Raw genomic sequence first — 26,516 nt, forward strand, 5'->3', positions numbered from 1 at the left:
ACGTGGTGTTTTTCAAGTCAGGAAGACTTGAACAAGTACAGTTATAGAAAAGGAGCGCCTTGGGCAGATGTGCCCGTCCCCAAAACTACTAGTAATCCCATGCAGGCAGTGACAGACTGCCATTTACAATTACTAAACAAAATTGGAGACATCGAATTGTGTTTTTCTTCGTCTCGTCTAGCTTGGGGGCTTCCCGCGAATATTTGCGAGGATGAGGAGATTCCAGTCTCCACTCCCGCCTCACTGCCGAGGGTGTATATGTCCTTGCCCCGAATTGGCTAGTAGGGATGGGTCACTTTAGTCCAAATCCCTACACCGTCCGGCTGATTATCGGAGCGAGAATGTAGCGGTATAGTCAAAATCTCACGATGCCTCGATGCATCGTCCCTTTCTGTCCCTGACACCTTAGCTGCATAGTAGAGGCTTGGTACGTTGCCTGTGTTGTCATGATGAGATCGGCAGTCGTTCTGAGCATGGCCTCCTGGGCAGCTGCGCAGCTCGACTACAACTCTGCGCCTCCTAACCTGTCAACGCTCACTGATACCTCACTGTTCTCGACGTGGAGGCCGAAAGCCCACGTATTACCGCCCTTCGGCCAGATCGGCGATCCATGTATGCATTACACGGATCCGTCGACAGGCCTCTTCCATGTTGGCTATCTTTTCAACGGCGGATCCGGAGCGACTACAGACGATCTTGTCACCTATACGGACATCAATGCAAACGGCGACCCATTCATCGTGGCTGGCGGTCTCAATGACCCCATAGCCGTGTTCGACGGGTCGGTCATCCCGAGTGGCATCAATGGCCTGCCAACGTTGCTGTACACCTCCGTCTCGTACCTGCCAATTCAGTGGACGATCGCCTACACGCGCGGAAGCGAGACGCAGAGCCTGGCAGTGTCGAGCGATGGGGGCAAGAACTTCACAAAGCTCGAGCAGGGACCTGTCATCCCTTCCCCTCCGTTTGCGGTAAACGTGACTGGATTCCGCGACCCCTACGTGTTCCAAAGTGCACAGCTGGACACCCTCCTCAACAGCACAGAAGAAGCCTGGTACGTCGTCATCTCGGGAGGTGTTCACGGTGACGGCCCAAGCCAGTTCTTGTACCGTCAGCACGATGTGGATTTCCAGTACTGGGAAGAAATGGGCCCGTGGTGGCACGAGACTGCCAACTCGACGTGGGGTAACGGCGACTTCGCAGGCCGGTGGGGTTTCAACTTCGAAACCGGCAATGTATTCACTCTTGATGACGAGGGATATAACGAGGACGGCCAGACTTTCGTCACTCTTGGTGCCGAGTGGTCTCTCGAGCCAATTGTGCCCCAGGTCTCTGATTACAGAGAAATGCTCTGGGCAGCTGGCAACCTGTCCCTGTCTGACACTAGCCAAGCCAAATTCATTCCAACTATGGCAGGAAAGCTTGACTGGGGTCATTCAGCCTACGCCGCAGCCGGCAAAGTCCTGCCCGCCACGTCGGTAGCATCCACGAATAGTGGTGCGCCTGACCGATTTATCTCGTACGTCTGGCTCACGGGCAACTTCTACGGAACTCAGAGCTTCCCAGCTGCGCAAAACTGGACTGGAGCTTTACTATTGCCTCGCGAGCTCAGTCTTGGTACTGTCAGCAACGTCGTCGACAACGATCTCTCAAGAGAGACTGGTTCCTGGAGTGTTTCTGCCAACGATACGTCAAGTGGTCTCTTGGAACTGAGGACCCTGCAGCAGAACATTGCGCGAGAACCCTTGGCTGCGTTGCTGGCTGGAAACAACTCGTTCACCGAGCCAGGCCAGACGATCAGCAGCCCTGGCTCGACAACATTTGCCCAATCCCCAGACACCAAGTTCTTTGTCGTGACGGCAAACCTGAGCTTCCCCCAGTCTGCAAGAGAAACCGATCTCAAAGCCGGATTTAAGATCCTCTCGTCAGAATACGAGTCGACCACGATTTACTACCAATTCTCCAACGAGTCGATCATCGTGGACAGGAGCAACTCGAGTGCCGCTGCGGAGTCGTCTGCCGGCATCGATGTTAGGAACGAGGCAGGAAAATTGCGACTCTTTGATGTCGTGGAAGGCGGGGACGAAAAGATAGAAACTCTGGAGTTGACGATTGTGGTCGACAACTCCATTGTCGAGATACACGCCAATGGAAGGTTTGCCCTTGGAACCTGGATAAGGTAAGAGATTGGCCTCCCGCTGCAAGACCAAAATCGAGAAAACTCTCCGAACACACACTAACACTTCAATAGATCGTGGTATGAGACGTCAAGAATCATCAGCTTCTTCCACGACGGAGCTGGCAATGTGAGCTTCAGCGATGTCACGGTCACTGAGGGCCTATACAATGCATGGCCTGACAGAAGAGCATGATTTGGGTGTTTTATTGAGGGTCACGAGGTTGCCGTTGGCGGATATCTATCGTCTCTTGGGTAGAATTCTATGCTTTGCAGGCGTCGCAATACCAAGCCTCCTCCTTCGCAGGCAGCGCCGTGATGTCAGTACACTCGACATGAAACCATTCCATCTCGCAGCCTCGGCCATCACAGCCTATCATTTGTCCAGAACTTATCCCCCCACAATAACAATATCTATTTTCCTCTGCCTTCTCGACCTTTTCAGATGAACCCATCTTGCGCCTTTTCCCATCGCGTATACCATGGGATCCGTCCACCCGTTTCCTTGTCCGGCCAATTGTCGACGTGACTCTCGTATGTTCGCCGTCTTTGCTGGTTTCGTTGCCAGCAACGTTTTCGTCGGGGTCTCTCAACGCATTGACTATTTTCTTCACTCCCATGTTGTCACCCTGTTTTGTTTCGGCGATCTCGGGATCAACCCAGCCCTCGGTATAGCTGCCGCCGAAGTCTATAATCCACAAATTCTCTTCCGCGTCCACCACGAAATTGTCCGCTTTAGCATCTCCCCAGATAATGCCGTTTTCGTGCAAGGTCTTCTTCGCCTCGTCAGCCTTCCGAGCCCAGGCGTCTCGTTTATCTTGCGGTATTGCCGAGTCCAGTTTTGTGGTCAGCGGCGTCGGTTGATCAATTGCTGTCTGTAGGAAGCCCATGATGGAGTTCCTGCTGTTCTTCTCGGCTTCGGCTGGCGTGGCGCTTGTTACAATCCCCAAGAGTTTCGGACAATAGAACTGTTGTCTTAGTCCTCTCTTTTCTATCTTGTCCAAAATGTGAATCTCTCGTTTTATAGGCTGAATGTTGTTGTTATCGACTGTCTTGAAAAACATTTGCTCGCCGCTCTGTTGGTGCTTTACAAGACACGGATGGTACGGGTCTGGTGTGTCCGCACATTCAAGGACTGCGAGGTCGGCGGAAGAGTACCAAGGCACGTCAATGTTGCTAATGTATTTCGGTACAGGCGCGAGGTGTGGCCTGAGTTTCGTCATCCTTTCCTCAAGGTCCTCTGATGATGCCAATTCGACGGCTTGAAGGTCCTGGTCGACGATTTCGAGGTTGAAAAAGTGCGTCTTGCAAGAGTACCACTGCTCCAGGGTCTGAGTCTGTTCATCGGACGGCGATGGGTCAGGGGCGAGGTTGTTGAGGTGTGCAGACACGGGTGCTAACATCCATTTGCGCATTTGCTCCTCAGTATTTTCACAAGTCGTTCCACTTCGCTTGGACTCGGAGTCAGTCGTGTGAAGACCCACGCCACTGTCGATTGAGGTCTGCTCATCCTCATTTCGCTCAGAATCTCGCAAGCTTTGCAGCAGCCGAAAGTATTCCCGGCCCTCTTCCGCGTCAGATTCACGCTTTAGTTGCTTGCCGTCAGCAATGATATGGAATCTAACCGAATTCCGAGTGATCGTGAGAGCGCAGCCGTCCTCGTCATCGTAAAAGAAGTCAAGCACGTGGTAAAATGGCACAGATTTCATGATGACTCTTAAAAAGTGCACTGGTTAAAATTGCATTGGCTGTAAGGACGCGTCGAGCATCAGCGAATAGCATGAGGCGACAAGAGGTAGCTTGAGTATACAAAGTCTTGATATGTAATGATTTTTGCCGATTTTAATATCTTTGCTACTTGCGCCCTGGTTCTTCAATCGGCCATAACTTCTAACAGGTTATGACGCTCACGACTTTGCTGTCTGTGCTCAGGGGGAAAGAGACCTAAGTTAGGGGTCCAGCGATCGAGGACTGACAAGGCGCTAAAGAGGCTCAAAAAGAAACGGCTCCGGGTCCATGACGCGCGCACCAATGCCAGGTACCTTTTGCAGGGGCTTGTAAAGCCAGAATTGGTATGGTTCAGGGGCTCACGAAAAGCGGCTCTTCATCACATAGAATGTCAGGCACGTTCAGGGCCTCCACACTATCAGACGATGGTATCGTTCAGCGAATACATTACTGACCAAAACGACGAGGAAATGAGTAGTGTCATTTTGCTTGGTGAATCAATGCCTGGGTGGCAGCGGGCGAATGGTACACCAGTAATATGGACATGGACCTACTAAGTGGGACAAGATGCAGGATTAAGCCTTAGGAATATTGAAACTCTGAATATCTACGGGGACACATTTTGATGCTCTTGAAACGGTCAGATGTCTATTGTTCATTGATATGCCCTACTCTCTAACTGTAATCTCCGGGGCTCTGTTCCCTTCCCATGAGAAGTTAGAAACCAGGGGAAGATCGGTCGGACCTCGCAATGCTTCTGACATGCTACGAAATTTGTTGCCAAATGACATCGCAAGGTCCGGCCATGCTTCTAAAAGCTTACTACACATGTTCAGAGGTATTAAAGTGAGAGGGTGTAACTGTGATGTTTTGTCAGCCCGGTCTAACGTGACTAGGCATTGTCCGAGGCTGTCAGGCCCCTTGCTCACCTTTGAACAATTGACCTCCAGTAAGCGGTCGGTCAAGATCACCAGGTTCTGCGCCGCAGTAGAGGCCTCCTGGAAGTACTCCAGGCCCGGGTGCTTTTCGTCTACAAAGGCCACGGCAAAGTTCATGGTCTGGTACATGTACAAAATGATTGTACGCCACATGATGCTCTGGAAGAGCAGCGCCGGCTCTGTTTCTTCGGCTTGTGTGGGGTAGCACGTCGCGGAGAGGTCGGCTCGTCTGGTCAGCCTGGCGTTGATGTGACGGTAGCGACTCCAGAAACGATCCATTCCGTGACACTGGGCTTGTTCCAGGAGAAGTTGCCGGCAGTGCGATAATGCATAGCCACAGATAGTGGCCAGAATGATGCTCTCGGTAAAGTCCGAAGACAGCACCTCGCTTGCATGTTCCCCATTGCCAAGAAAGTCGGTGAGATATACCGTGACGGCGGGTATGCCGTTCTGAAAGTTGGCGTCAGGGACCGGCAAGGGGATTAAGGCCTGATGATAGTTAATGTCAACATTGCTCGAGACCATGATGGGCTCCAAACTGACCTCTTCGCCGAAAGTGCAAGATGAGTCACTTCGCAGGCTGATAATGCGGTCGAGGTAATATGCAAGCCAAAAGGTTCTTCTCTCTTCCTCCAGCTCGGTCCAGTCCATGGAAGCAGGAAAAGTGTTCAGTCCCGAAACAAGATCCTGGAACCAGCCAAATTGGATCAAGCGAAAGGCGCATCCCGCCGTGATCCATCCCTGACGGAATTCTATATGTCTGAGCTCGTACATGGACAACAGTAATTGAGCCTGTACCTACTCGAGATCATTCGATTGCTTCAAACCTCCGGGACCACCGGTGTTTTCTATTGCTTGCAAAGCTCGTGTGGCGCAGTGGTACAATCGGTCCACGTTGATCTGGGAGTATTCTGGTGCTGCGGAAGCTGCCAAGGCCCACATGGAATATTGTAGAGCGGTCTGGGATGCAGACTTGTCTGGTCTCCGACTCCAAGATAGGTATCGACGCTGGTGGATGATCGGCGCGAAATGGTGGACTTTTTCCAAGTAAACTTGGTCTCTAAAGTACCAAATTGTCAGCATGGGGTGTGTCCATTCGTCTATGACATAATGAGAAGAGTTGAGATATACAAATCTATTTGAGTGGGACTTGATGACTGAAAGTCGGCGGAATCGACCGAGCCGGAAGGCGAACGAGCTGGGGAAACAGTTGACATTTTTCTGGGCATGCAAGGGCTATCTCGGGATGTGCCTGCATACGCGTCGGACCAGGTTGATGAATGCGCTGTTGAAACCGACGACATTTTCCTGCCCATAATCGGACTAACCGGTGAGGTATAAGCAACGTTGTTAATTGGGTTTGACATGAGCGATTCACCAGTGGACAAGCTATAGTTCAGTGCAGACACCGATGAGCCATCCATCATGTCTGATGGGGACAATTGACTTGCAACGAGAGTGTTTTCCCAAGGTAGTCCGACAGTTGTTAAAGGAGATGCAGTCACAGGCTGTGCTTGAATCGAGTCTCCACGATAATAGGGAATATCGAGCTTCAGAGCCTGAGGCTCACCAACGTAAAACAGGGCGAGCGGCGCCTGGGAAACGTTGACTGTCATATCATCGACACAAGCATCAGAGCTGGTCAAATTTTGTTGCTGGTTCGCCTGAGTAATGGATCCTTCTAGAGCGGCTTTTGATCCTTATGCAGTTAGCTAAATGTCCGTCATTTGCAGGTACATGTATTTCGCCGGTATGCTTCTCAAGAATCATAGAGAATAGACTTACCAATGCGGGCTTGGAGGTCTTTGATGTATCCAGGCTTGGGGCCCCGAAGAGCACGAGATACTGCAACGTGACACTGCATACCAGAGGCCTGGCAAACACCGCATTGAGGGCGGCGCCGGTCGCATCGTAATTTCCGCCGCCGGCACTCCTCACAAGCTGCACCGTATTTTTGGCGTGCCCGTGGCGGCGAGCTATCTCGGGTGGCAAGGCCCAGGCCACCTGTTGACATAGTCTGACTCATGGCCTGGTAGTTTTCGAGACTTTAAGTGAAGTAAGTGTGTGGGAGGAAGAAAACCCCTGAAAGCGAGTTGCGAGTCGATCAACGACTTTGGCAATGGATGTGTAGAGTTTTCCTGTTAGTTGTTCCGGGGGGCAATACACCGCCACTAAATTAGTATTGGGCACTCAGAAAACATTCAATGAGCTGTGAAGTGGCGTAACGCTGATATTGTAATTACTACAATTCTCCCCTTGATCTTGGTAGGAGAATGCTTAGCCCTGAGCCTTGGGAAAGGAGTTTTTAATCCTCAAACGTCCTATTTCGATGTCCGATATTCTTGTTGGGCAGACACAGCAACCTGATGCAGGTCGGTAATCTGAACGGCGAGACGAGAAGTTATCGGAGTTCGAACATGAATACTTTGCCGTGGCTTTGGTCCCGCGCGTCCCGCGCTTCACGGTGCTCTCTGGGCTCTACCCGCTTCTCATTCACTTACGAGCGCAAATACCTTCCGGGTTCGGTGGCCGTTGCGTTCCCGTCCTGTCTGCTGATTCGCGGCCGTCGCAATCATGGTAGCCAGGATCGAGATCGCCTGCACGGGTAACCCAGCATACTTCCGTCGCCGCCAGATAGAGATCCTTGCAACGTACGGCCGTATAAGTCCGGACCGTGGGATCGATTGAGTTATGCACAATCAGAATTATCAAAGCTTCTCAGAAGGTGGACTTCAAATTGTATCATTCTGTCTGATATGATCTGACCTTAGTTGACTTCGGACAATAATCAACGCAGCAGCAATGGAAATGGAAATACACTACCAAGGCTTCATTTGCACTGTCTGTGCAGGACTCGAAACCAACTATGAACGGAGATCAACTAGAGCCGCATCTCAAAATTCTCATTCACTTGATTGAATAGCGAAATTTTGCAACTTCGTCTTATTGTTGTAAGCGAGAAGACCAGACTAGAGGCCATTGGGCGGAGTGCTGAAACGCATGCACATGTAGCCACACGCCTGCTTCCCATTGTTTATCGTGTTGGCAAACGATGACCATCACTCGCCACTCTATGTGTGGTTACTGGCTTCGATGGCAATTAATTCAGACTGGATAGATCCCAAACAGACCTGCAACCAGGACTTCCGCAGCGTGCTGTAAAATTAGGCTGAATCACACCATAAGATCTTATAAATGACATTCATAATGCAAGACTACTCTGACGTGCAGATTTAATATGAATCATTGCAGCTTTGGGCTGCACAGATTATGCTCCCATATGGTAGTCTAGTGGTCATTTTGGGTTAGTTATCAGGCTCGCGCCTAAACGGGCCATATCATCTCAGTGCTTAGCATGACCAGGCCATAATGCCACCGGAAGTCAGAGTGATAACCTTCTCCAGATTTTCTTATTTGTTTCCATCAATTTTGCCGTATCTGACACGGCCATACTCGGCTTAGCGCCTATCGTTGTATTTGATGCACGCGGCTGCGCTATGGCGACGCACGAGGTGCCGTTGAGACTGTCCCTTATCGCACGCGTATTCGGCATTTTGAAACTATCTTTACTGTTTCAGCTCCTCGTCTCTCAGTGTTGAATTGTTTTCTTGGTGCATAATCAGCGCGATGCGCCGCTTGATATGACACAGAGGCTCGATTCCTGTGTTTATTTCACGAACAGCTTACCCAGATAGTCTCATCTGATGCACGTATTTCTTTCGATACTACGCTGACTTCATACTTGTAGCTATGCGGCCTTCAAAACACGTTTTTAAAAGCACCCGCAAAACCATTTCGATACAAACTTTGAGATTTTATGCAGCGGGACCCAGAGGCGCGTTTCGCACAAGTTGTGGAAAACGCATTACGCACAAACGCCGCGAGACTATTGATTCCGTGAGCACTCGGTAGTTGATGCTAGGAGGGTTAAATGAGCCACAATGTGCTGCTTGTCAGGATCTTCCATAAGGCTTGTGACTCGCAGTCCATTCAGTCCAAGTTATCCGCCACTGAATGGGCCAACTGATAGATGGTGCCCTCATGTTGCTCCGAACTCCAGGCGAGCAGGGTATCCAGGTAGAATGACCAGCCTACCGATTGCAGCAACGTGCTTAAACCTTGAGTGCATTCTGTATCCATTTTATTTTGGACTTTGCGAACCGGCATTGCTCACGCGATGCCGTCCCTCGCTCACGCATTATGGGGACAAGGTCACGTTTGCTTGTCAACAGCGATCAAGATCATCAGAGATAAGTAATTTTACCCACTTTCGATCAGAAGCCTAATCACATGTTACAAGTCAGAAGAGTTAGCAGTCATAGGCACCTTTTATATTCACTTTATACTATTGGCAGCGTGATGGCAACCCTAGAAGTTGTGGGCACATGGTGCTCCTAAGGACGGAAGAGAAATGGACACGATCTGATTTTTTGAGAAAGGAGAATGCATGATTTGTGTCTCTTCAAAAAGGGCTATCTGGGGCTATTTGTATTTCTATTTGTATTTATTGCTCGGGCTGAAAGCAAAGTGTGTTGAGGTGCTTAACACCACTGCCACTGCCACTGTTTCTCAGCAAGGCAAAAGCCCGCATACATGTATCTAGGAAGTGGCTCTTCGGTGGCAGTGTGCTCAAATGCATAGAAACTTTGAAATGCTAAGACGCCGGTTCCTTCCAAAGTATGATCAGGCCCAAGCACAGAAGGACTCAGTTGCCCTGCGACTTTGATTGGCCGTGAGATTTTCAAGTAATTTCCCTTCATGTATCAATATCCTCAACCTACCTAGTTCGTTTGCTGTTGAGATCTCATTGGGTGGGTTGCCGGCTTTGGGCCGGGGATTTTGGCGAAGCCAGACGTCTCCTCTACTCGCAATAAACGCCTGTGGTCGGGACAAGCCGTTACGCGCCAAGCTGGCACATGCCTTGTAGCAACCGAGCGAGTTGGCCTTCGCTCCGGGGTTCCTGTTTCGTCGGCACCGGGACGTTGCTGTTTAGTGCTCGAGCGCAAACCCAAACTCCGTGCTCGGGCAGTTCAGCCGAAAGGAGTGTCCAGGCCAATGGCCGATTGCCTGAAGTCATCCCCGATACTCTGCTGGTTCACTTCATCCTTTATTTTGAAAGCCCGGTCTATTTAGTTCATTACATCCCCCATGGGATGAATGACATTGAATCTCCACGCATGAGCTCTGTTCAGCACCTATCATGAATCGCACACGTGCTCACGCACCTTTTGCAGCAGGTAGCTTCCAGCCGCAAATCTTTTGAAACTTCGGAGGCTGTCGCGTGAGCACATGCAGCAATCCAGTCTAAATCGAGCCGAATACCACCTGAGCGACCCTTAGCCTTGGCACGATGACGTCTCGTTGGAGTGGCGTACGCAGTCGCGGCCTGGCCCATCGTTCCGTGGAACTTCCGGGTGGCCAGTCAGCCTGCCAGTCGACGTGATCCCGCATCGCAAAGTAACCCCTCAAGATCATATGTCGTTGCGAGATGACACTCCCGCCCATGTGGGCCTCGGTGCCAGCCTCCCCCTAATGGAGCCTTGGTGATTGCAGGATGCGTTGTCTTGCGCCTGTAGGTCGCAATGCATCCTGATCTGGTAATCATAATGGGCGCGGCATATCACATTTCCACGCCAACGCCTCGGCGTCACACGGCTGCGACGTCCACTCCCGGGGTCACAGTCGATCCCCGCAAACGCAACCCCCTATCAGATCGCAGAGTCTCTTCCACTCCTTTCCGCATCCGGACGACCTGAGGCTCAACTTTAAACCCGAAGATTCTAGTGTTATAATCCGCATCTGTTACAGCCCTCATCCCTGGAAAATCCGAATTGAATTCCAGCCCCTCAGCCATTCACATGTCCAGGCTCGGAATGGGACTGTGGCCTAGCTTCTGAACGACAAGGAAAGGGGCTTCCTGGACGTCGACGTGGTGCCCGCCCTCCACGCAAGGTTCGACGAGAAGAGGCGTTTGCGCCGACGACGATAGTAACAATGTTGACTTGGAGCCGTGGCAATTTGTAGCTCGTTTTGTCTAAATTGAGCGAGAGGGGTGCGTGATTCCAACCTGCATGTATATTCTTGATCCCCCGCCGAACCAACTGCCGCACCAGAAGTTCAGACGATCAGATGACAGGTGTCGCTGCAGTATGACCGGCCCAAAGCATGCCATTAACAACCCAAAGTAGGGACGAGGAGGCTCCAGGATATGCTTGCCTTCCTTACACCGTCAGCTCACGACCTGGTTGTTGACAGGGATCAACACGGGAGGTTTCTGAGTGGCCTGTAGCTTTCTTATATAGCTTTAAACAATGAAGAAGAGCAAGACGATCTCTATTGTCGTGGCTAGTCCGGCCAGCATTGTGCTTTGTTTGCATCTGTCGCTACACGAACACGAATGATCCGTTAGCAACATGGCATTACCTTCTGTAATAGACGATACATATCCTCGATACAAGCCGCAGCACGAATCTCAGTACACCGAAATCCTCACGGGCGAATATGGCGCAGACCGCCCTGGGACTCCTCGTCCCCCTCTCAATATCTGGCCCGGTGGCCGCAATAGCAGACACTCATACATTCCGCCGCCCTACACCGACAGGGTGAGCACGAGACAGTCAGCGTTGCGAGCCCTGCAGCAGGGCTACTTGCAGCCTACCAGTGCCCCAATTGAAGAAGAAAACCAAGGTACATGCCATTCTTGTTGGTCCTTTTTGGAAGTGAAACACGACTGAAGCCCAGCCTAGCCACGGAGGTCGAATTGGGGTGGCGGCCCTCGAGGGCCTTCATGTTTGCATTTGGGTCGCTGATCGTCGTCAGCGTCTGCGTGTCTCTCGAAGCGGCATGCCTCGCCTTGGCCCTTCCCACCATCGCCTCTGAGCTTAAAGGCTCGTCCATTGAGGCCTTCTGGACTGGAAGCAGCTTTCTTCTAGCCTCTGCGGTCTCCCAGCCAATATTCGCCTCCTTCAGTATCCTTTTTGGCAGGAAGTTGGTACGCAAACACCCTTCTTCCCTCGTTCAATCCCCGTTCTCTTCCTGGGCCATCTTGGCTGGATAATTTGATACACTTAGTTCCCCGAAACAAAACAGAACCCCTACAGTATGTCGCTGATCCGCCCTACTTAGATGATACAAATATCCTGCGTTTTCTTCGGTGCCGGTTGTATCATCTCCGGCCAGGCTCAAAACTTCACCGTTCTGCTAGCGGGGCGTACTATTATGGGGATTGGCGGTCAGTCTTCCGAGACTCAGTCTTCGGTAGAGAGCGAGGCACTGATCCTTGAGAAACAGGAGGCGGTATAATTACGCTAGCTGAGACGACGGTCACGGACCTGGTCCCTTTGAGATATCGTGCAAAATATCTTGGATATCTCGGCTCAGGTACGTGCAACCTTTGCTTTGTGTTGGATACCATGGATGGCTTCCAGATTAACATTCCTATTTGTTCCAGCGTGGGCCGCTGGGATGGTCTCAGGGCCATTGCTCGGTGCCGTTTTAGTCGAGAAGGCGACATGGCGATGGATCTTCTGGGTCATGATCCCCTTCGCCGTACTTGGATTTCTCGCCATTACCTTCTACCTGAACCAAACACCTGTCCCCGGTAACGTTATACCTAAATTGCGACGATTCGACTGGATCGGCGCCACAGCTCTGACCGGGTCACTTGTGTGCTTCCTGATCGGCCTGTCGTGGGGTGGCGTTCAGTACGCATGGGGCGACTGGCACACATGGTTCCCAATGGTCCAGGGGGCTGAAGGAATAATCTTCACTATGGTGTATGAGTTCATGTTGGCGAAGGAGCCAATCGTTATACCCACCATATTTAACAACAGAAGCATGGTCATCTGCTTCTTGCTGGCCATGGCGCACGGAGCTGTGGTGTGGTGTTTACTTTACTTTTTGGTTATTTACTATGAGGCTGTCAAGTTCTATGGAACTATTTCCACTGCACTATCAGCAATGCCGGAGAGCATCACAATTGTTGGTAAGTTATGGCTCCTCAATGTGTCCCTTGGGTAAAACACAGGATGAATCCTAACACATTGGCTTGGCTCGTAGCTTCGGGCATCATAGCAGGCCTTCTAGCAACAAAGACCGGCGAATATCGCACTTTCATTCGACTAGGGTGGGCTATAACAGTCCTTGGATTCGTACTGTTGAGCCTGCTCGACCACAACACGTTGGTCTTTGGTTGGATTCTACTCAACATACCTATTGGCATATCTACCGGTGTGCTTTTCACGACCGTGCCAGTTGCCATCCAGGCTGCCGGTCGGCCGGAAGACGCCGGGCCTGCAGCCTCCTTCTTCTCCTTCTGCCGGTCTCTCGGCCAGGCCATCGGTGTCTCTGTCGGCGGCACGATCCTCCAGAACCGTTTTAGAGCAGTCGCCGTTGGTATGCAGACCATTGGGCCGCTGGCGGATGAGTTCAGCCATCAAATAGAGGGCCTCATCGCCTTTCTGAAGTCACTGCCGGCCACCTCAGCCATGAGGGACGAGCTGGTCCAAGCATACTCAGAAAGCCTACAAAGTCTATGGTATTACGTGGCTGGCTTTAGCGCAGTCACAGTCGTGCTCAGCTTCTTTGTTAAGAAGTACACTTTAGACCAAGCTTGGAGGACTGACCAGGCTTTGATAGAGAAGACGGATAAAAGGTCGCGGGTCTGATGGGTGTGTACATATCAGTTGATCTCAGAGGCAGCATCGGGCTTCTGAGATTCATACCGAGGGGTCTCCACGGGTTGTCGTAATACCCGTCTGGTGTACATTTTTGTATAGGTCAATCATCTGGCGTAGGTCTTGGGACATCTTCCTGCCACACATAAATCCAACTTCACATAGGAAAATTCGATTCGGCGTTGTGGAACCCATAGCAGAAACTAGTTGGCTTGTTGCCTTATCCTTGAGAGTCTGCTCCCAGACGTCTCTGTCACTACTCCAATCACCAATACGGGCTGACTCCCATGGCCATTACTGTCACGGGTTTCGTTAGAACCCACTGTATCTAGGCAGTGATCAACCCTAGTTCTGGACTCGGGATTGGAGAGAGTGAGCTTCCAGGGCAAAGGGGTTGACTACCATTTTTGGGTACAGTGCTAATCAACATTTCGAAGAAATTTGCATTTAATCTGGAGACTGCCTCCATTTCCAAGCACCCGCCTGGACATCACTCCCGGTAGGGAAGTTCGCATCTCGGTTCATCTTCCGCGGTCGTGACTGGCGGTTGGGGCTTACTCCAACTCTGAATAGAATTGCCGACCGTTCCGAAATTTTTCCTACGAACCTTTATTGTGCGTGACAGGGCATATTACAAAGTTGAGTTCGGCTAAGAGATGGGACGAAAGATCTTGGGAAGGGTAAAGTCAGAAACAACACCCTGGGCCGGCAACCCCCAAGCTTCTATAATGTGGCCTGTGCAGGCAGGTTGGCGGGGTGTATGAGGTATTGGGGGACATAGGACACAAGTAGGGAGAGAACGCAGATTCCTAAAACCTCGCGTGCACAGCGTTGATATTCGTGGTAGGTGTATGCGAAACCTTATGGCCAAAAGTAAATCAAGTAAGTGCCCTGGCGGCTTCCACACACATCCAAGAAAAACTGAAGTGCCATATCCAGTGTGAGTTCCGATGGCGTGAACCAGTTGACTGGACAATTTGCAAATGCAACGAAAGTGTCTGTACTCTACCTGTACATGTGGCTCTCACCTCCTAGGCCTACACTTGCCTTCAAAATTCCTGTAGAACAAACGTCATGACGAAACAAATGAACTCTTCTGCCGATTTCTGGGCACGTGCTCTTTGACATAATGTGGAGGTGATAAGAAAGAGCTGAGAGTCACTTCGGCAAATTGCACAACGACTGCGTGATGGACCAACTTCAATATAGATTTTTATTTGAGATTTTCAGGCAATCTGACCCTTGTCACCTCTCTCTGCTTTCAATTCAATCCTATGGACACAGAAGAATGTCGAAAATAGAGTAGGCTCAGACTCTCAACGACAGGCCCCAAGGCCATCTGAGGGTGGGGTTTCAGTAAACAGAGACACGACAAAATAGTAAAACATCCAAGGGAAGAAAACGGAGAAAAACGCACTCTCACAGCCCGTGTTGGTATACTTGCGGTCAACGTAGCATCCCCAGCCAGGAATATGGTCCCACTTGTTGTTGACCAGGCACCTGACACCAAAGCGCCCGCTGGTGGGCGTGATGGTGGTGCGGACGCCATTGGTGCCGGAGCCCTAGTAGCAGGGAGCAGAGGAGACGGTAGGGTAAAGCGTGCACCAGTTGTCACGCTTGGAGAGGCCAGAGTCGCTCTCAGTCATGGGCTCCGCGATGGGCGCGGCCTCGGGCTGAGCATCTGGGACCGGGTTCGCTGCCGCGCAGGCGATGAGAGGGATGATGGTCAGGAGGAGCGTGGCCTTCATTTTGGAATAATAAAGTGCGGTTAGACTTTTGTATGAGAATGATAAGGCTGTAGAGCAGAGAGCGGAAGTGTATGAGGTTGATGCTGTCTCTGGAGATCGTTTGGGAGGTCATCGTTGCCCCCTTGTATAGTTTTCGGAAGCTCAGCACTCATGGCTGTTTGATTATATCTAGACGGCTTCATTGGAAAACATATTGTGATTACGAAATAATTACTTGCAATGTTGAGCATGTTCGATCAATTTTCACACTTCAGTATTGATTTGACTCGGCAGAGGGCTGGACCTCCCTTTGCCAAGCACCAGTGTCTTTCACACGATGCTAAATTCAGGGGTCTCAGATGCGTTCTGGCCAATGTGTTTTCATCTTGGCGAGAACCGTTTCTCAGGGCTGTCATAGAGCGAAGTGACCCTGGGTCTATTTCCAGGGCCTCAGGGTCACCTAGTTCCTGGGGCTGAACGGAGGAGGAAGCACTAGCGTCCAGCCAATACATGCGGTGGTTCGGACATGGAATGGCTGAACCCAACCGCGCAGCGCAGCGGGCTGAAACATTTGAATGCCCTCACTTATAGATACTATGTTAATGTGTGAGGGGAGATAGATTGGGCGGCAGGGGCAGAGACAATGTTTATGGTGGTGTTGGTCGCATTGGCCAGTATCAAGCGGCCCAATGAATGCACAGTCGACTTGCACCAATAATAATAAGCCTTTGAGTATGAAGATAATTTCAGATACCGGGCTTTTCGGCTGAAAATTGGCCTGATCCGTCCTTCCAAGGTTGGAACTGGAGCTCACTGGCAGCTTAAGAGGTGTGGCCACGAGCCAATAACATCATTAGCAAGACTTAGAGTCGTCATGGGGGTTTTCGAAAATAGCTTGTTTTTCCCTCGATATCAATCCGCGTCTCTTCTTGGTGACGGATAGAGTCTTGTAATGTTCTTTGCGTCTTGTGACTCATACTGAGGGCTGGGGGGCGGGGGCGGGTGATAGGAGCTTACACAGAGGCCTTAATCCATGCCAAGTTTCTCAGCACAGAATCGTGAAAGGCTTGATTGAATAAACACACCATTTCCCTTCCTTTGAACAGCCCGGCCGAATTTTCGATGAATATATCTGTGTGAGTATAGTAGTCACTGGGGGGGTCAGTCACTGGTCACGTGAATAGGGTGGTCCGTACGTCTTTAAAAAGGGTGCCCTCTGCCCCTTCTGCACTCAGAACCTAGCCATACGGCCACTTCGAATACAAACAATCGCATATTTGCCAGACCCGGTCTTTCCTGCCACAGTGAGTGTGGCTGCAAAATGCCACTGCACTTGCAGCTAGGTCGCAGGCACACAAGGGATAATGCTCTAAGTTGGTCGTCAACTTGATTTCGAGTTTGATATATATGCAGATTTCACCTTGGAAAAACTCATCTGGGACAGTACGACAAGTCCATCTCCATCTCCAAAATTGAAGGACGCGGGGTTGACAAGCAAATTCAACCCTGAATGCTAAGCCTCAATTGGACTTTTGAAGGGACAACAACTTTTGACTAGGAAATCCATATAAACATGCAGGTTAGAGAACAAACGGTCTGAGACGAAAGCAGCAACTCAAAGAAATGCCAGGTCCCATAAGGTGCATGCTCGTTGTGAGACTAGCTGGCTGCGTCTGCCTCAACTAAATGCAACTTCATGTGCCACATGTATACCAAACATAGAAATGTCTGCAGTGTAAACTGAAAGCTTTAATTCTCATTATTTGAAGTGATTATTAGGGTCTTGGATTCAAATCCATCGCTCATAATTAGTTGAAGTAGTTTCAATCCAATGAGAGTACTGTGTCTCGGGTTTGACGTCTTTCGCCGTGTTTACCAGTTGACCCACGCGTTTACTAAACTTTTGGTGTTCCTCTATTTGTAATGAGGATTTCATTGTGATCTAAATCCCTCGACAGGGAAGCTCGTGCTTCTTATTACTGCCTGGCCGCAGCACTCCAGTTTAGCCTCCTCTGCTGGCTGGAGGAATGATTTTGGCGAACGAGCCAATCATGTGCCGTCTGACGCCCACCCTAGGGCTGACGTGTTGCACAGCCTCCTGCCTCTACTGCGGCCGTGTGTACGCCGCAGCTGGTACCCTTCCGAAATTGGTAAGTAGCCTGGAAATAGGTGGCTGTTTCCGTGTTATCCTACTGGTCCGGTCGCCAAAACTCCAAGCACGACGCACAATGGAATTCATATAATAGTTGACGACGCTCAACTTGAACATAAGACCATATGATCTGTTCCAGCCATACTTGCACATTCATCAACAACTGCATTTATTCACTTGTCCTACACTGCACTTTTTCTGCGCTCAGCAACTTAAAAGCTTCCTGCAATGTTCGCTTCTCGAGTTTCGATTCTCGGTTCCCTGCTTGGTTCGGCCTTCGTGGCGGTCGAGTCCTTCGTTCCATTTCCAAATGATGTCGCCATTGTACAATCTGTCAACTACCCAGGTTCATCAATTTCGTACAAAAAGGTACCGCACCTGAGTTCAGCAAGAGATCTCGTTGCTGAAGGTATTGTCTTTCATTGTAACTAATTTCTGAGATATCTAGACGGACATTTGCGACACTACCCCGGGTGTGAACAGCTATTCTGGATATGTAACTTTGCCTGTCGCGGACAACTCTTATAATGCCAGCATTTTCTTTTGGTATTTTGGTAGGCCGACCAATTCTTTGATCGCGATAATGGCATAGACAGCTAATTACGATGCAGAGGCAAGAAACAATCCCGCGAATGCGCCAACGACAATATGGATGCCGGGGGGACCTGGTGCATCTTTCTTGGACGGCGGGGAGAGCAACTTCCCCTGCGTCATCAACCCGGACTCGAACAGTAGCACCCTAAACAAGTTGTCGTTGAATCTCAATAGCAACATGCTGTACATTGACATGCCAGTACAAACTGGTTATTCGTATACGGAGATCCAGAACGGCACGTTCAATACGAACACCAAGGAGTTTACCCCTTTGGACAATGCGAACCAAACCGTTGTGACGAATCAGACGACTTTCCTGGCCACGATGTCAAGCCAATCCCCGAGCCGCACTGTCAATACCACGGCTCAAGTTGCGAAACAGATGTGGCAGATCGCTCAGGTGTGGTTTCAAGAGTAAGAGGCGGTCTTTGGATGCGTGTCTTGTCCGATGTTGCTGATGGGTGTGTGGCACAGGTTCCCGGAACGCTCGACCACGAACCCAGAGATTAATTTCTGGACAATTTCTGTAAGTCGAATAATGCTACGAAGACGGTTGCACGTCGATGTGATAGGAGCTAACAGCATCAAAGTACGGAGGCTTCTTCGCGCCTGCGACCGTAGCCCATATCCAGCAGCAGAACGAGCTCGTCGCCAACGGAAGTAGCACCAACGAAAACGACATGGCCCTGCAGCTTGGGACACTAGGAATTATCAATGGCTGCATTGACTCGGAAAGCCAGGTCTCGTTCTGGCCCACATTCGCCATGAACAACACCTACGGCATCAAAGCGATCCCGGAAGAGGCGTACAGCATGGCCATGGGCAACTTGTCGACAGCATATGGTCTCATTGACCAATGCCGAGCTGCTGTTTCCGAGCTCGACCCTGAAGGAACAGGCGCTGTGAACCAGGTCAATGAAGCGTGCATGGCAGCGTTGCAGCTTGGATTTGGCGAGATCCAGGGAGCATACACGGAACTGTCAAATGTACGAGAATCCCCACAATCATTTGTGCTGATCAACCCATGCTAACGATCCCATTTCAGAGGAGTGCATTTGACATATCTCTTCCGACTCCGGCCGCATTCCCAGCTGGTTACAGCATAGCATATTACAATCAGCGATGGGTTCAGGAAGCACTCGGCGTTCCTGTGAACTTCACCCTCAGCGCTAACGCGGTGGTCAACAACTTCTTCGGCGCCACCGGGGATCCAGTGATTGTCACCAAGCGCAACCTTGAGTCTGTTCTTGACTCAGGGGTCGGCGTCGCAATGGTCTACGGAGACCTCGACTACCGCTGTAACTGTAAGCCCATGATCATGCTTCCTCATACGCGGATGGTCCACAGCCAGTACTGACAACCAACCAGGGATGGGCGCAGAGAACGTATCGCTGTCAGCCTCATACGCAGACGCGCCCTCCTTCCAGAGCGCGGGCTACGCGCCCATCACGACCAACTCGAGCTACCAAGGCGGCCTGGTCCGCCAGTTCAAGAACTTCTCCTTCTCCCGCGTCTTCGAGGCCGGCCACATGGCCGATTCCTACCAGCCCGAGACCGTCCTCCGCATCTTCGAGAGGGCGATATCCGGCAGGGACGTGGCGACGGGCGAGGCCGACGCGGGAGGGTCCTCGAGCTACGCCTCCCAGGGCCCGGCCAGCAGCTTGAACGTCACGAACGAGATACCGGAACCTATTATTGGGCCGATGTGCTTCTGGTACGATGCCTATTATACTTGTGACGAGGCGCAGCAGGCTGCTCTTGAGAAGAATGTCGCCGTCATCGAGGACTTTGTTGTGGTCAGCCCGGCAGGACAATTCTCAAGCACATATGGGAATCCTACCAGTACAACTGCAGCACCCCAGGCGACGGTATCGAAGTCCGCGGCTGCCAGGCGGCTCAAGGTTTTGATTTAGACTGCAGACTATATCTAAATATTGTCTAAGGTCGTTGTGGTTTCAGTAGGCAGGGGTCAGTGGCTACTTGGTGATCTTGGCACGTTCACTCTGATCGTTTCTGTCCACTGTTAAGGCATTCATGTCACTTCAGGTGGGCCATTTGTCTTTTTTTTAAGAACATGTTTTGCCGTCCTGGGCTATATACATGCAGGTTTGAAATAATAAGTAGTTACAATAGAATCCAACACGCTCCAGTTTTATGCTTGATGTTTGGTGGTTGTCGGTCAGTCATTGGCTCTGGTCCAAGACTCGGTGCTGTTCCTGATAAATCCTCAACTGGATCGTCTCCAACTAGGTACCCATTTAACCCTCGGTGACGTCGGAGCCGTAGATGCAGGTCTTGCCGTCGGCGCCCTCGCCGATGCTGGTGGGCTCGCCGTCGCCCTCGGTGCCCTCGAACTTCTCGCAGATGGTCTGGACGCCGGTGGTGACGGTGTTGGTGATGGTGGCGGTGTCGCCGAAGTTCTGGTTGACGCCGGCAAGGATGTCACCGTCGGTGGCGGTGACACCGTCGATGGTCACGTGGCGCTCGTACATGGTGTCGCAGTTGCCGCAGGAGCGGTACAGCTTTCCGAAGCTCTCGACGGTGAAGTCAGAGATGGCGACAGTGCCGGCTCCGTTGTGCTGGATGACCTGTTTGGCAACGCGTTAGTATTTTGTGTCGCGGATGCTGCGAAGTACAGTCGGGCGTGTTCAGCTTACCTTGTCATCAGCGTTGAAAGCACCACCACCGTTGATCTTGGTGGTCGCGCCAGCCTGCTGGTTCTTGATGGAGAAGGCGTCCTCACAGACGGCAGACCACCAGACGTTGGTCAGAGTGCAAGCACCCTGGCAGTGGATACCCTCGATCTGGTTGGGTCCAATGATGACGTTGGAGATGCTGCCACCCTCCTCGATCTGGAAGACAGCGTCGGAGTCGCCACCCTCAGACTGGCCGGTGCAAGAGACGCCACGGTCGAACATGACCATGCCACCGTCGAAGGACTCGCCCGCGGCAATGGTCTGGGCAGCAGACAGGGCAGAGGTGCCGGAGGAGGCAGGGAGGGAGCCACCGGAAGAGGTACCGGAGCCGGCAGAGCCGGTAGTCTGGGAGCCGCCAGCGCTGCCGGTGGCGCTGGGGGAAGCGCCGCCAGAGGTCTGGGCCGCGCGACGGTAAACGTCGCCGACGAGGCCCTTGCCAGCGCGGCGGAAAGCAGCGCCGTCAGCCTTGAGCTCGGAAGGCAGGGCGGTGGCTCCAAGAGCCATGGCCGAAAGGGCAACAGTGTAGACGTTGAACTTCATTTTGAAGGTAGTGGGTGATATCTGAACAGGTGATATTGACGAGTAGGGGCAATTGAAGGGCTGTGACCGGCAGATTTTGACAGGACTGGGCAGTTCAACTGCTAACGAAAGTATCAAGCACGGGAAAGGAGTGGTTGGATGATGAGGTGAAGGTGAAGATGATTGAAGCAAGATCAAGTGTTATTGACTGAACGAAGACGACCGTCTTTATATCCCAAGTTTCTCACCTTCTCCGTCCATACATCCCTTGACGCTGTCGTCCCGCTCCGTGAACGCTGACCCTTTCCATCCTTGGAAGTCAACCCAACCACATGGGTCAGTCTCTTCGGATGGCTCCATGCCAACGGCTGACCAGGCCTCCATTGGCCTGCCAAGGCCACGGTTCAATAAACAGAAAACAGATGCGCAATAGAGATGCGCAATAAGGACGGCCTGTTTCAAGAACGACAGCAAGGATGCGCAGGGGCTAGGGAGGCAAAACATTGGGTCGGCCTGCAAGCCGATCCCCTGTGTGCTGTGTGGTGAACGACGCAGATCAACCGTGAATCCGGGCCGATTTGCGCCAGGCTTCTGGACCAGAGTGGGTATTTCAGCAGAATAGGGTGATTGAGCCGCATCTCACTGGGTATGACGACGATTCATGCTCGAAACATCTTGCTTGAGTGCAGCACGTGGGTTGAGCCTCACTGATGATCGAGATCCTTTTTCCAGCAAGACATCACATGAGGTCAAAAACAACATCAAGAAGATCCACAGCTTGAAGGCCTGATGGGTCTGCCGGCTGTTAGCTACACACGTATAGAAAATATCATGACGGAATAATGTTGGCCACGACGGAGCAGCCCATTTGTTCTCCACCGGTCATAAACTTGCCGCCGCCCCCATCGAGACCCTACCGACCGTGTCCAGCCTGGAGTCGCTTATGGGGTCCTGGCCCAAGAAAGGGGCGGCAGTTGGACGCTCCACACAAGCGGTCTTCCGATCCAAGAACGACAGCAAGGCTCAGCAGCTGTCCCGTGATTGCGATCACCGACCCCACCCAACGGCATTGATACGAAGTTTTGCGCCCAAACACCACATCGGCTGTTGGTGGAATTTCTAGAAGAGGGCTTTATCTTGCGACATCGCCAAGGCGCGGGTGAGGGATCGAGCTCCAGGGTTGGCTAGTCTCGGCAAGGGGAGCTACCAAGATTGAGCTTGTCCACTCGTGTAGGTCTTGGCTGCTTGGCGCTGACGAAGAGGGAAGGGAGTGCCAGGGGAAAGCGGAGAGACGCAGGTGCTGACTGATTCAAACAATATATTGGAGGAGCTCTGCTCTTGTTTCCTGCTCAGTTTCGCCGTCATCGTCGGCTGACGATGAATCGAGGTCATCCCCGGGGAGGGACTCATCTTGAATCGGTAACTGAACCGAGTCCGACGCCAACCGTGGGTTGTTCCGGCATATGTGCATACTGGTATGTTGTGTGTAGCAATCCACAAGAGCCGCATCGACGCTAAGCGCGCGGCTCCCAATTCGAAGAGATGGGGACGGATGGCGGATGTAACCTCCTGTCGGGCCCATACTTTGCTACTGTATGGTAGAGCCAGCACTGTCATGGGAACTTCCGTGGGCTGCTCTCCGTAGCGCGTAAAAGTTTGCGACGAGTCAATCCTGTCGACAGCCGGATGGACATGCTCGATGCGCCCGGATCGAGAACCCAGCTGGCGAGATTTCATGGGGTTGGTGGAGCTCCTGATCTGCTCTGCTAATTTACGTGGGACCCTAGGGTAGGTGGGTCGTCTGATAGTCTCCGGGAAGCCTGGGGCACAGACACTGGTTGCTAGAAGTAGAGCCGACAGCATATCCCGGACATCCCTACACGAATGGGGCGACAACATACAATATACGCAAAGCGCGCCCCTAGCCCTCCGAGCCCCGATGGAGTGAAGACGACCTCACGGCAGTCGACGAGAATTATGCCGTCCTCGATCAGAAGATCTTCTGGGAAGAAAGCATGCAATTAGGGTGGCGAACATCCTGACAGCTTGCCTAATTATTCCACACTGGGAAATCTCGCGAAGTCGAGAATACTGGCCGAGAAGATATCCATGTCGCAGGACTGACTCTCAAGATTGCTATTCACCCTGGATTGGAAACGGCGGCCCCGTTTTCGGTATCGGGTCAATCTTGAACAGACCGAACATCGCCCATCCGCGTGAACTACAGTATGTATCTTCCAGTCATCTTCCAAATCCTACGGTGTGACCCCCTGCAGGTGCCTCCTCGAGGAACCCACCCAATACCTCGTGATATAGTTCCCACACCTCGACATCGACGAAAGTGGTATGCGATCAGCACCCTGAAAGAGAACAACGCATCTCTTGGAGCGGCTACAACACAGAGTCGGAAGATTTCCATGAACATATATGATTCAGATGGAGAGCCAAATTGCTGTGATATCCTTTGATACTTGGGGCTACGTCAACACGACACGAGTTCACAAAAAACCTCAAGGCTCGAGGTTTTTGCTCCTGGAAAAGCCAGACATGCTCGTTTGAATCATATGTCCCTGGGCCGAAGGAAGTAGATCATGCTACAGCCAGGATCACGTTGCCCCTGCGAACCCGTGTGGCACTTGGATATCCACCAGGAGGAAAATGGCCCCCACCTCCCCGTCAACCGTCTCCAGCCGTGCAACTTATAGAAATTGTGCGAATCCGAGGCCTCCTTACCGCGGAGATTCATATGCGATCGTGTAGATCAAGCCCGGGAAAAGAACCGTGAAAGCTTACCGCTAATATGCTGAATGACGTCGGCATCGTACTTCTACTCTTTGTGGACAACGCACCGCCGATGGGGCTCGTACAGGCCTACAGATAGTTTAGGAAAGGCGCCAGGCGCTCGTTACTCTCCTTTCTAATCCACTCACAGGCTGCCACACATCTATAAAGCTGCAACTGATCGATCATCTCGGGGCTGCATGCGATCATGAATCCTGCTTGCCAAGGAGTTCGACACGCCCAAGCACACAATCAGCCACAACCCAACAACTTGAAGACGCCAGAGTCATACGTAGTATCACGAGGCTTTGTGGTCACATGGCACTGATCGCCATCGTCCGGCCATTTCTCGACTATCTAGTTCCCACGCAGTGCGGACGACAATGTCGCCAAGGGAGACGCTGACTCAAGGAGCCCAGTGAAGGAGTCCATAGATCTGCCCAACGTGATCACACGATGGACAGAGTCTTGACACGCATGACAGTATTTCTGCGCGATGTTGGCGGCTACACGTGCCGACCAATCGCGACCAAGCTCTTCTTTACCGTGCTGTGCAGTCCTATGTGGCCCTTGGTACGAAAAACCAGGTGGAAAGCCCCTATCGGGGCCCTGGGAGCTATTCATTTAGGCAGGCTGCGGAGGGGAGGTTACGTAACGTTGCTTAATAATGGCGCCTTTCTGTATTTAAAAAGGAATGCAAGTGCATTACGTAGTTTAGCCAGTAGTTTTAATAATTAAAATATATTATATAAGTACAAGGAGCCCCTTTATTAAAATGCTAGTTTCTTTCATGCTTAAAATAATATACCTTAAGATACCCTAAGATTCTTTAAAAGCAAACCTATTTTTTTTAAGTATTAATATTCTTAAAGGAAGTTTGGAATTATTTTTCTTAGCATAGAGCATTCTTTTTTATAATAAAAGGCCTTAATCTTTAAACTTCACGCCATAAAGATTATAAGTATATTTCCCGCTTAAATTAAATTTCTAGGCTTTTTTTTAAGTTTTTCTTTGGCTTAAAATGCCTTTAAGAAATAATAAGATAAGCCTAGCAATCCTTATAAAAAGGGCTTTATTATAATAAAGCTTAAATTAAGCATAAAAAAGGGCCTAATGATCTTTAAAAAAAGGGCTTTTTAATAATAAAGCCGGAATTAAGTATAAGAATAAATATAGCAATCCTTTTAAGCAAAGTTTTTTTATAATAAAGTTTAATTTAAGCATAAAGATAAGCATAATAATCCTTATAAAAAGAGCTTTTTTATAATAAACCCTAAATTAAGTATAAAAATAAGCTTAGCAATCCTTATAAAAAGGGCTTTTTTATAATAAACTTTATAATAAACCTTAAATTAAGCATAAAGATAAGCCTAGCAATCCTTATAAATAGTACTTTTTATTAATATAATTAAAAATAAGCATAAGAATATCTATAATAATATTGCTAAGCAAAACTTTCTTATAAAAAAGCTAAATATAAAGCTTTTAAATATAATAAGCTAAGTATTTATTTAATAAATAAATATTAAAGTATATAATATATATTAATTAATGCTTATAGCTAAAAGCTTAAAGGCTTTATTTAATGTATATATTAATACTTATTAAGCTAGCTAAATTTTATATAAATAAAAATATTAAAAGCATAAATATAGCTTTAAGACATATAATAAGCTTTGCTATTTTCTTTCCTTAAAAGCTTAATATTTTTATAACTTATTAAAATTATCCTTAAAGTAAGTTAATATTATAATTATTTTAATTATAATTAAAGTTAATAAATAAATTTTATAATTATTATAATAATAATAAATATAATTAATAAATTTAATAAAAAGGTAGCTAAGTTTTAAAAGCCCTTGCATTTTATAAGGCGCATACTTAAATATATAATATGCCTTATAAGGTATAAAAACTTTTAAAAATTAGCTATCCTTAATAATTATATTAATTTTAAAGATAGCAATATAGCTTTAATTAAAGTTACCTTAAACTTTTTATTATTTTAACTTAAGTTAAATTAATTAATTATATATTATACTTTAAGTTACGCAATATATGCAATATATATTATAGCTAAACTTATCTTAAAGATTTTATTATTTTAATTAAAGTTAAATTAATTAATTATACTTTAAGCTATATTAATTAGCTATTGCATTAAATTAACTTTTCTTTATATAGCTATCCTTAGTATTATTATTAACTAATACCTTAAATATACTTTTTACATAACTTATACTAATTTTAAGTAATGCTTTATAATATATATCTTACTTTATATTTATTAAGCATTAAATTAATTATAAATAGGGTTTGCAGAATTATAATGCTTATAAGTATATATATAGCTTTTATTTTTATTAATATTAAATATAAATAATAAGTAATTATAACCTTTAAACTTTATAATTATTTAATTATTATAGCTTTTATAATTCTTAAGCTATAAATATATCTTTAAGTCTTATATTAAGTTACATATATATCTCTTAATAATACCTTAAAATATATAGCAAAATATATTAAT

The 26,516-nt window shown here is 49.3% G+C and overlaps 7 protein-coding genes across 7 annotated transcripts; 3 read left to right on the forward strand and 4 right to left on the reverse strand.

The window, feature by feature from the left end:
• Positions 1-449: 449 nt before the first annotated feature.
• On the forward strand, positions 450-2,372 carry INS49_012332 (uncharacterized protein; the record flags this gene model as incomplete). Its single annotated transcript, XM_043173036.1, has 2 exons — positions 450-2,179; positions 2,252-2,372. 2 exons carry the CDS (start codon positions 450-452, stop codon positions 2,370-2,372), a joined length of 1,851 nt encoding a protein of 616 aa, XP_043022333.1.
• Positions 2,373-2,590: 218 nt separating this feature from the next.
• INS49_012333 (uncharacterized protein) lies at positions 2,591-3,885 on the reverse strand (the record flags this gene model as incomplete). The annotated part of the gene is made up of 2 exons (XM_043173037.1): positions 2,591-2,598; positions 2,658-3,885. 2 exons carry the CDS (start codon positions 3,883-3,885, stop codon positions 2,591-2,593), a joined length of 1,236 nt encoding a protein of 411 aa, XP_043022334.1.
• An 838-nt stretch (positions 3,886-4,723) lies between these two features.
• On the reverse strand, positions 4,724-5,493 carry INS49_012334 (uncharacterized protein; the record flags this gene model as incomplete). The annotated part of the gene is made up of 3 exons (XM_043173038.1): positions 4,724-4,726; positions 4,834-5,331; positions 5,386-5,493. The coding sequence occupies 3 exons, from the start codon at positions 5,491-5,493 to the stop codon at positions 4,724-4,726; spliced, it is 609 nt and encodes a 202-aa protein (XP_043022335.1).
• A 6,474-nt stretch (positions 5,494-11,967) lies between these two features.
• Positions 11,968-13,508, forward strand: INS49_012335 (uncharacterized protein; the record flags this gene model as incomplete). The annotated part of the gene is made up of 4 exons (XM_043173039.1): positions 11,968-12,073; positions 12,133-12,222; positions 12,341-12,826; positions 12,901-13,508. The coding sequence occupies 4 exons, from the start codon at positions 11,968-11,970 to the stop codon at positions 13,506-13,508; spliced, it is 1,290 nt and encodes a 429-aa protein (XP_043022336.1).
• A 1,317-nt stretch (positions 13,509-14,825) lies between these two features.
• Positions 14,826-15,265, reverse strand: INS49_012336 (uncharacterized protein; the record flags this gene model as incomplete). Its single annotated transcript, XM_043173040.1, has 3 exons — positions 14,826-14,830; positions 14,935-15,079; positions 15,104-15,265. The coding sequence occupies 3 exons, from the start codon at positions 15,263-15,265 to the stop codon at positions 14,826-14,828; spliced, it is 312 nt and encodes a 103-aa protein (XP_043022337.1).
• Positions 15,266-17,923: 2,658 nt separating this feature from the next.
• Positions 17,924-19,903, forward strand: INS49_012337 (uncharacterized protein; the record flags this gene model as incomplete). The annotated part of the gene is made up of 6 exons (XM_043173041.1): positions 17,924-17,942; positions 18,008-18,404; positions 18,465-18,516; positions 18,581-18,976; positions 19,111-19,294; positions 19,359-19,903. The coding sequence occupies 6 exons, from the start codon at positions 17,924-17,926 to the stop codon at positions 19,901-19,903; spliced, it is 1,593 nt and encodes a 530-aa protein (XP_043022338.1).
• Positions 19,904-20,248: 345 nt separating this feature from the next.
• Positions 20,249-21,226, reverse strand: INS49_012338 (uncharacterized protein; the record flags this gene model as incomplete). The annotated part of the gene is made up of 2 exons (XM_043173042.1): positions 20,249-20,578; positions 20,648-21,226. The coding sequence occupies 2 exons, from the start codon at positions 21,224-21,226 to the stop codon at positions 20,249-20,251; spliced, it is 909 nt and encodes a 302-aa protein (XP_043022339.1).
• Between the last annotated feature and the right edge of the window lie 5,290 nt (positions 21,227-26,516).

Source organism: Diaporthe citri (assembly GCF_014595645.1).
Source record: "Diaporthe citri strain NFHF-8-4 chromosome Unknown scaffold_6, whole genome shotgun sequence".
Taxonomy (NCBI): domain Eukaryota; kingdom Fungi; phylum Ascomycota; class Sordariomycetes; order Diaporthales; family Diaporthaceae; genus Diaporthe; species Diaporthe citri.